The following is a 10,294-nucleotide window of genomic DNA, read 5'->3' on the forward strand; positions in this document are numbered from 1 at the left end:
ATGAGAGACAGAGAGCACATGAGAGGGGGGAGGGTCAGAGGGAGAAGCAGGCTCCCTGCCGAGCAGGGAGCCCGATGCGGGACTCAATCCAGGGACTCCAGGATCATGACCTGAGCCAAAAGCAGTCACTTAACCAACTGAGCCACCCAGGCGCCCAGTGAACCAATTTTTCAATTAAGCAATTATCATCCTTGGTAAAAAAAAAACAAAAAAAACCCGTAGCATTCTGGTGAGTGATGTTGATAATAATAGAGGTTATCCATGTGTGTGGGCAGGGGATATATGAGTTTCCTCTCAATTTTGTTATAAACCTAAAATTGCTCTAAAAAAGGCAAAAAATTAAACAACCATAATTATAACTACTCATAACAGTAGTTGCTTGTTTTGTTTTTGTTTTTTTTGGAGTCAGATGTATTGAAGGATAATTTACAGTAATAAAAATCACCCTTTCTTTGTGTAGGAATTTTGACAAATGCATAAAGCCATGAAACCACCACCACACTTAAGATACAGAATGCATCCTTCATGTTGGGGAGCGTGTGTGCTGTGGTGAGTGCTGTGAATTGCGTGGGACTGACGAGTCACAGACCTGTACCCCTGAAACAAATAATACATTATATGTTAATAAAAAAAAGGACACACAGAAAAAAAAAAAAGAACATGTCTTTCACCTGTTCCCCTTTGCAAAATTCCTCTCACCTTGAAGCTGTTACAGAGATTCTTTTTCTGCTCCCATGATTGTGCCTTTTCCACAGTATCTTAGTTATTGAATAATAGTCCAGCATGTAGTATTTTACATAAGGCTTCTTTCACTTAGCATAAAGCACTTGAGATTCATTCATGTTGTTGCATGTATCAATACTCCATTTCTTTTTATTGTTCAGTAGTATTCCACTGTATAGTATGGATACACCACAGTAAAATGGGAAGTTTAGTCAACCACTAGTTGATGGACATTTGGGTGGTATCCAGTTTTAGGAGACTATGAACAGAGCTAATATAAAACTTTACATACAGGTTTTTCATTTCTCTTGTGTACCTAGGAATGGGACTGCTGGATCATATGGTAAATATGAGTTTAACCTGTAAAATAATCTGCCAAACTATTTTTCAAAGTGGCTGTAACATTTTGCATTTGCACCAGCTATGAGGGTTCCAGTTATTCCGCATCTTCACCAGCATTTGGTATTGTCGGGGGTTTTGTTTTTTAATTTTAGCCATTTTAATGGTTATTCTCATTGTGGTATTATTTTACATTTTCCTAATGACTAAGGAGATTGAGAATTTTTTATGTGCTTTTTGAAACCTGTATATTTTCTCTGATGAAGTGCATGTGCAAATGTTTTGCCCATTTCTTAATTTGAATTTTTTTTTTATTATTGACCTGTGAGAGAATTCTTTCTATATCATGGACATTAGGCTTTATCAGATAAATATATGTGTATATACATATATATATTTTTAAAGATTTATTTATTTTAGAGAGAGAGAGACAGCTGAGTAGAGGGAGGGACAGAGGGAAAGAATTTTAAGCAGGCTCCCCACTGAGAGCAGAGCCCAACATGGGCCTGGATTCCAGGACACTGAAATCATGATTTGAGCTGAAATCAAGAGTCAGACACTTAAATGACTGAGCCACCCAGGCACCCCTCAGATATTTATTTTGTAAATATTTTTTCCCCAGTGTTTGGCTTTTCTTTTCATTTTCTTAACAATGTCATTTTAAAAGCATTTTTTAAGTTTGGTGATACTCAATTTATCGTTTTAACATTTTTATGGATCATGCTTTTGGTCGGCTATATCTAAAAAGTCTATGCCTAACCACGATCACTATGATTTTTTTCCTATACTTTCCTAAAGAATGTTATAGTTTGTGGGTTTATATTTAAGTGCATGGTTAATTTTGAGTTATTTTTGTATGCAGTTTGAAGTATGGGTTGAGATTTTTGGTTTTTTGGTTTTGTTTTGTTTTTTTTTTTCCAAATGGGTTTTCATTATTCTAGCACTATTTCTTGAAATGGACTATTCTTTCTCCATTGAGTTGCTCTGGCAGCTTTTTCAAAAACCAATTGAACATATAAATATTCTGGACTCTCTATTCTGTTCTTTCAATCTACTTCTCTATCTTGATGTCAGTATCACATTGTCTTGAATTCTGTAGTTTTGTAATATGTCTTAAAATCAGGGAGTATAAGTCTCAAACTTTATTTTTATTTTTCAAAATGTTTTAGTTATCCTAATTATTTATCTACTCACATGACTATTCTTTGCTTTTCTGTACACATTTTAGAATAAGCTTGCCAATTTCTACAAGAAAAAAAGGAAAAAGAAAAACACCTACTGGGTTTTGATTGGGATTATACTGAATATGTGTATCAATTTTAGAAAAATTGACATCTTAACAATATTGACTCAATCTACAACTATCCTATTTTTACTTAGTTCTTCTTTAATGATTTCTCATCAATGTTATATAATTTTGTTATATTTATGCCGAAGTATTTAATATGTTTGGTGCTACTGTAAAAAGTGCTTTTAAATTTCAATTTAGAGTTCTTATTAGGAAAATACAGAAATATAATTTATTTTTGAATATTGACCTTGCATCCTGTGATCTTGCTAAACTCATTTTAAAAAGAAAAAGAAATTCTTACAGAATTCCTACCCAGAAATCCAGATCATTTATAAATAGAACATTTTATATCTTTCTGATCTACATGCCTTGAATTCCTTTTCTTATTGCATGTGCTAGGACTAGCAGTATGATGTTGAATAGGAGAGGTGAGAGCAGACATCCTTGCCTTGATCCTCCTCTGAGAGGGAAAGCATTTCAAGTCTGACTACTCAGTATGGTATTAGCCGTCAGATTTTCATGGATGCCTTTTAAAACATTGAGGATGTTCTCTTTAGTTCCTACTTTGGCTTTTATCATAAATAGGATGTTGAATTCGGCCATTTACTTTTCACATATATTTTCAAGAAATTGATTTCCATGTTCATAAATAAATAAATTCCTTAAGGACACCGGTATTTACGAAGTTTTGTGTCTGCAGCACAACAGTAATGGGGCTTTATCATTCAGGCTGTGCTTTACGTCAAACCCCTAACAATGTAATCTACGACTTCTGACACCACACAGTAATAGCAGCAGTCCCACGGGATTTCAGAATCACCTGCACTTTAAAAAAAAGGATGAAAGAAGGACGTAGAAAAAGACAGTACCAATTAATTAGGGATAAGCTCTATTTGGGACCAGTAAGGACTCATACTCATTTTTGTTTGATTTGTCCTGCTTTTTCAAGGCTTCTGTCTTCTTTCCTACCAAAACATGGCTAGATATAAAATTTTCAACATCTCTAGCTTGTGGGAGAAAACCTAAATGTCAATTTTTTTTCATTCTCATTTTTCCATTTTTCTGTCAAAGAATATCTCAAAGCTCTTTTGTCTCAGTGAAGAGGACTAGCATCCTACTGTTTCAATGAATGATCCTCAGCGACTTTATTTAGATCAGAAAGCCAGAGATCGTCTTCACACCCCTTCAACCTCAACCCTCCTCTAGATCATATTGAATTTCCCTCTATATGTGAGACCCTTCCTTAAGCCGCATGCCACTGTGTGGTTGAAGCCCTTATCATTTTTCCTGTCTTACATCAAAGGTCACTTTGCTGGTCTTCAGATTTATACCTGGTCTTCATGCTTTCAGTTGGATCATGAAGATCAAGCTATTTCTCAGCCTTAAATTATCCAATGTTCAGGTCCTAGTGCCCTCAGGATAGTGTCCACATACCTTTCTTCTGCTTATAAGGCCCACTGTGCATGATTCCATATCTAGAAGCCCCTTAGCCACCCAGTCTATCTCAGTTGGAAAGAAAAAACAATGTGCCTAAGGCACCGCAGATTTCCCATATAGAGAAAAGGGGGCATTCATTGTTCTGTAGCCATCGCTCTTCTGACTGATAGAATAAGAAAGAGCCCTCCATGCAGAGAACAGTCCTACGACTTTATGTGGGGATGAGCCTTAAGCCTAAAATAGATGTACAAGACAAGGCCAAGGAAACTCTCAATTACTGTTTCATTAATAACTTAGAAATTACTTAGCAGGTCTCTAAATACTTAAACTATTTGTAAATCCATATACCTCTGCATCCCCATGGTCACAAAAGTTTAATTTTCTGGTTTCTCAACCTCAGCACTACTGACATTTTGGACCAGATCATTCATTGCTGCGGAGGGCTGTCTTGCACATCATAGGATATTTACCAGCATTCCTCACCTCTCCCTCTAGATGCCGGTAGCATTCAACCCCCCAACAATTGTGACAGCCAAAAAACATCTCCAGACATTGCCAAATGTCCACCGAGGGGGAAAAACTACCTACCATGGAGAATCACTTCCGTTAAATGAAAAGGTGCTATGTGTTCAAGTTCATGGCAGGAAATTTGTAAGAAAGAAGCCCTAAGGACTAGTGGTAGTGACCTCGGTCAAAGCAGACACTTCCCTAGGGATGGTAGCAAATGGAATAAGGGGGAGGGAGGAAGCCAGTCTGGGCCCCTGAAGGGTTAAGATCAGAGCCAGCACTGAAAACTGTGTGTGACGTATAGAACAATTTTCTATAGTCACAAAATCATTGTACTCCCCTGAATGCATCCTGAGCTTACAACCTCATCTCTCTGCACATAATTTTTCTCTCCACGCAATATCCTATGTCATCTTCATGTGATTGTGAGAGGCCTACTGGCAGAACAGCAAGTAGAGATGCCAAAGACTAGGGATAGTAGGTATAATGGCAGACAGTTTTTTACAAGTGTATATAAATGTTTATAGGCCAGTATCAGCTTTGCTTTTTAACTAAGCAACTTCTGCTATGTATCCCCATCAATCCACTGCATTGTTAGATCATCTCCTATGTTGAGCTCCTAGATTAAAATTTTATTGTAGGGTATACTTTTAACATAAATAAATGTTTCTCCCATTCCCATTTTAAGTCCTGGAAATAACTAAAAGCATAAATAATTAATGCATCAGTCTCCATATGTATGGATATGTATACTCATTTCATTCCCTGCTGAAAATAAATATTTTCTGTGAAACTATATTTGAATTTTAAAATTCTGGTTTAGAGTGTTAATACATTGAATATACAAAATAGTACGTCCCATTGATTTAACGTAAACACACAGACACACAAACTGGAAAAAAAAAGAGATTAAAAGTTGAAATATGTCTGATAAAACTGGCATTTGATTCTACTGATGCTCTAATTTCACCACAGGCCCAACAGTAGAAAACTCACATTCTTCACAATTTTACGCAGCACTGAGGCTTTCCTAGATGGATGATGGCATGCAGACATTTAGGAATGCTGGGATATGTTTACAAACCAATCAAATCGAGATGCTTAGTGGGTTCTTTCTCTTAGAATCTGAACAAAGCTTGCCACCAAGCATTTATCACAGGGCTTTGCACTTTATAAGGGTACCTTGTTTGTTGACTGACTGGAAGAATTACCTCAGGCACTGCTCATGCATTTTCACAACAGACGTGTGATTAATTATTCTATGATAGAAACATGACTCGTGCTCAGCCATGTTTACAGCCCACTGCCAGCACTTACTGTCTCCCCGGCAGAGCAGAGGTCCCAGTTTATAAGCTGCTTCTGAGTGCGGTCGGCCCGTGTCTGTAACCACTATCTTCCTCACCGGCAGATGTTCCTTATAAGAAAGGAATCCGGTGTCATTGGTCCTAAAAAACAGTAACAACAACAAAATTCTTAAAATTATTCTGATTAACATAATTATAAAATAAGCAATAGCCCTTATTGCATTTCAAAGCCAAGATATTCTGAGGTAAGTCTGCACATGCAAAAGAACAAGGATCAAATTGCCCATTTGAGTGAAAATATGGCCACAGTTTAATGTCTCCTGCAGACTGACTATAGTTGGTGATTTTGAAATTCAGTTGACCATTTTCTTTAAGTAGACTGTTTACAGCAAGGTGATCATTTTGTAATGTATGAAGGCATTAAATCACTGTGTTGTAAACCTGCAGGTAATACAATATAGTATGCCAATTACAATTCAGTAACAAAAAAGAAATAGAAAATAAATAAATAAATACATAAATAAATGATTAATTACACTTAGTGTAATGACTGATACTGCGGTTTTAGATCTGCCAAATTGGTATTTGTTTCTATTTTTTCCCATAGGATTTCTTGTATTTCTGCTCCCTCTCTCCTACTTTTCTTGGTTTACTCCATATTTCTTTCTATTCAATTTTATTTTTATTCACTGTTTAGCTATATGTCTGTTTATAGTATTTTAATGTTTGCTTTATGGATCCTTACATAATGCATCTTTAATTCATCCACTTTAGTTAGATTTTGTGTTATATTACTCAATATAAAATATTAGAAGCTGACTACAGAATAATATCCTTACCCCCTGCCCACATTCCCCCTCAATACACACCTGTTCCTTGGGCTACTGCTGTCATATATTTTAAATGTAGATGTCATAGATGTTATAATACAGTTAAATGGTAAATTTTCTTTTTGAATTAAAAAAAAAAAGAATTTAAACCCCAGCTTTTCTATTTACTGACATATTCATGATTTCCAGTGTTCTTCATTCCTTCCTTCCTGAAGATCTGAGTTTTCATCTGGCATTATTTCTCTTTAGCCTACAGAATTTCTCTTAGTATTTCATATAGTGCAGTTCTGTGGGTAACAAATTCAGCATTTGTTTAATCTGAAAAGGACTTTATTTTGCCTTCATTTTTGAAATATCTATTTGTTTTGTATAGAATTCCAGGTTGACATTGCTTTCTCTTTCAGCACATCAAAGGTATCATCCCATTGTCTTCTGACCCATGTTTCCGATGAGAAGTCAGCCTGCATTTGTACCTTTGTTCCCCTGCATGGAATATATTCCACCAGATCTATCCAACCTGGCTGCTTTTAAAATATTTATCTTGATCATCGTTCTTTTGGGTTTTTTATTTTTTATTTTTTAGCAAACTGAACAATAAGCCAAAGTGTGGTTTTCTCTGTTTTCATTCTGCTTCAGACCCTCTGAGTTTCTGGAATCTGTACATTGATGTTATGTTATATATGGGCTATGGCATAACAAAGTATCCTACAACTTGGTGACTTGAAACGACATTTATGATCCCTAGTTTCTCTGTGTCAAGAATCTGGGCAGAGCTTAACAGGATACTCTGGCTCAGAGCCCCTCCGAGGCTACAACTGAACTGCTGGCAACAACTGCCATCACCTCCAAGGGGAGGATCTGCTTCCAAGCTCGCTCCAGTGGCTGGTTGTTGGCAGTGGTCTGTTCCTTACCACTGGATGGACTGAGGGCCTTGGCTATTGACTGGCTGTTGGTTGATGATCAGCCTCAATTCCTTGCCACCCGGGCCTCTCCCCAGGACAGCTCACAACATGGCAGACTGCTTTGTCAAAACAAGAGTCAGGGAAAGAGGTGCAAAGAAATCAGAAGTCACAGTCTGTTGGAACCTAATCTCAGAAGTGACTCTCGCCCTCTTATCATATTCTATTTATTTGATCCAAGTCACAAGGTCCAGGCGACACTCACAGGGAGGAAATTACACAAGGGTGTGAATAACTGGCAGTGTGGCTCATGGAGGGCCATCTTGGGGACTTGCTACCACAGACGTTTATTAAACAAATTTGAGAAATTTCCAGCCATTGTTTTTTCAAATAGTTTTTGCCTTGTTTTATTTCTTATCCTTCAGGGACTCTGATTTCTTGCCTGTTAAATCACTGATATTTTCTCACAATCCACAAAGGTTCTGTTAATGTTTCTTCCAACCTTTCTCCCCACCCCACCTGCCATGTTCCTCAGATTAATGATTTTGATTAAGTTGTCTTCAGGTTCATTGAAGACTTCTTCTGCTAGATCTTATTTTCAAGTCCTTCCAGGAAAGTTTTCACTTCAGATGTTGTGCTTTCCTATTCCAAAATGTATTTGCTTCTTGAATACAGTTCTCATTTATCTGCTCAGTATGCCCTCTCTTCACTTGCGGTTATTTTTACCTTTAAGTCTTCAGGCATGTTTATAATAGCTGCTTTAAAGTTTTTGCCTACTAATCAAACATCAGTGTCCCAGAGTCTATTTCTAATAACTACTATTATTTTTCTTAACTGTGGATCAAATTTACTCTTTTTGGGAATATATAACAATTGTTACAATGTTCTGAATATTATGAGTGATACACTATAGAGACTCTGGATTCTGTTATCATTCTCTGAAGACTTCCTTTTTTTTTCACAGCTAAATCACAGTCTTATCATAATAAATTGTGGAGGTTTGGTTTTATACCATCTTAGGTGGGCTGGCATCAGTTTTCTTTTTAGTTTTCAATCGTATTCAGTTTTGGAACACAGTCTTTGCTGTGAAGACACGAACCCTCTGTCATTTCTGAGGAAAGCAAAGGGGTTTACAAGCCCATCTCAATTAATGAGACTTAAACTCCAAATTCTGTCTCTCCTCTGGTGGTAGCCGCTGAAATGTCTCTAGAGCTTGGTCAGTTTCCCAGCTCTAGCTGTCTGCGTGGTTCCCTCCCCTGCGCATGTGCAGTGCAGGGCAGCCAGGGATCTGAGTAGGGGTGATAGATTGAACTCCGCCCAGGTACTTTCTTCTTTCTGGGATTTCTACTCCCTCCTCAATTTTTAGTCATTTTGGCAGCCCCAAATTTTGTCCTCGGCTACCTCAAGCCAAAAAGATCTAGTATTCCCTTAGAGCCCTAACCACTTCATGGCATGTGGTCTGGTTAGCGCCCTCATGGGAAAAGGCATGTAAACATCTTCTCATCCACTTGGATTCCCTTCTTCAAGGGTCCAGGTCCCCCCCACAACATTTGGTTGTTCCCCACTTTCTTCAAGTAGGTGTTTTTATAAATATATTTCCTGGAATTATAAATGTATTTGAGGAAGGTTAGCTCTATGCAAGCTACTTCACAATGAGCAGAATTTAAAAGAGAAGTTTCGAAATTTTCTTTTTAAAAATTATTTTTGATGAATAATATGTTATAGAGGCATTGGAGAATTCTTGGTGATTAGGTGAATTTTTTTCCAGTTAAGCATTGCTATTAGCATTTTATTTGCATTTTAAAATACACTATTATTGTGTAGGCATTGTGTGTGTGTGTGTGTGTGTGTGTGTGTGTGAAGGCAGTGAGATAAAGAGTGCCTTCTAAAGGAAGTAGATATTCTGAAAAATTGGAGCTCAAGCAAGCAAGACAATATTCTTCATACCAAACATGTAACACTAGAAGTCTAATCATGACTCCATATGGATACCTCCTTTTAGGGTATCCTAAAAGAATCTGTTTTTTAATATAATACAGCCTTGATGTTTGCCAAATAAATACACAGAGTATCACACAGCTCAAAATGTGAGCTCAATTAACAACAGACTGTGTTACTGAAATTAATGTACATTCTGTAACCAAATCAATGATTTTTGCGCCAGACTATTAGTATTTTTAAAAATAACTCTTATGTACAGAGTTGCTTATGTAGGATGTAGGATATGCATATGGTATGTTGAAATGTGAATACAAAAACTGAAAAACAGGGGCGCCTGGGTGGCTCAGTCATTAAGTGTCTGCCTTCAGCTCAGGTCATGATCCCAGGGTCCTGGGATCGAGCCCCGCATCGGGCTCCCTGCTCCGCAGGAAGCCTGCTTCTCCCTCTCCCACTCCCCCTGCTTGTGTTCCTATTCTCGCTATCTCTCTCTGTCAAATAAATAAATAAATAAACCTTTAAAAAAAACCTGGAAAACATTTCTCTTCATGATTAAAAAAAATCAATGTACATTTCAACTCTAGTCTCAAATATAATATCTTTTTTAATTTTTCAAAGGCAAACATATACGTAAGACTTCTACTTAAAAGACTATTTCAGACTCAGTTTTAAAATCCCTAAATGTTTTAGATTTCCTTTTTCAAGATATAATAAATAGAATATTAGTTCTTTGCAGCATGGTTTGTCCTTAAAAAAATTAAAGAGCTACATGTTCAAATAATTGTAAGAAATTCTAAGTTCACCTGTTTAAAGGTTTTATAGGCAGATTACTGAAGAAATGTCCTTTAGTAATTAATGCTTGTAAATATATTTTGAGAGCAACAGAATTCTTTTTTTTTTTTTTTGTATTTCATGAGAACAAGCACTTTTTTTTTTCAGTTTCTTTTTTTTTTTATTCTTATGTTAATCCCCATACATTACATCATTAGTTTTAGATGAAGTGTTCCATGATTCATTGTTTGTGCA

At 36.6% G+C, this 10,294-nt stretch overlaps 1 protein-coding gene across 2 annotated transcripts in view; it reads right to left on the reverse strand.

Annotated features, from left to right (window-relative positions):
- The window catches only part of CNTNAP4 (contactin associated protein family member 4), a 178,087-nt gene that overhangs the window by 46,412 nt on the left and 121,381 nt on the right, over nucleotides 1-10,294 (reverse strand). For both annotated transcript variants that reach the window (XM_081806346.1, XM_081806345.1), the window contains exon 13: nucleotides 5,615-5,742. In XM_081806346.1, coding sequence (XP_081662472.1) covers nucleotides 5,615-5,742 — 128 coding nt within the window. The remainder of the gene's footprint in view (nucleotides 1-5,614; nucleotides 5,743-10,294) is intronic.

The sequence above is a fragment of the Leptonychotes weddellii genome, chromosome 16, assembly GCF_054177405.1.
Source record: "Leptonychotes weddellii isolate Sample4059 chromosome 16, ASM5417740v2, whole genome shotgun sequence".
Classification (NCBI taxonomy): Eukaryota; Metazoa; Chordata; class Mammalia; order Carnivora; family Phocidae; genus Leptonychotes; species Leptonychotes weddellii.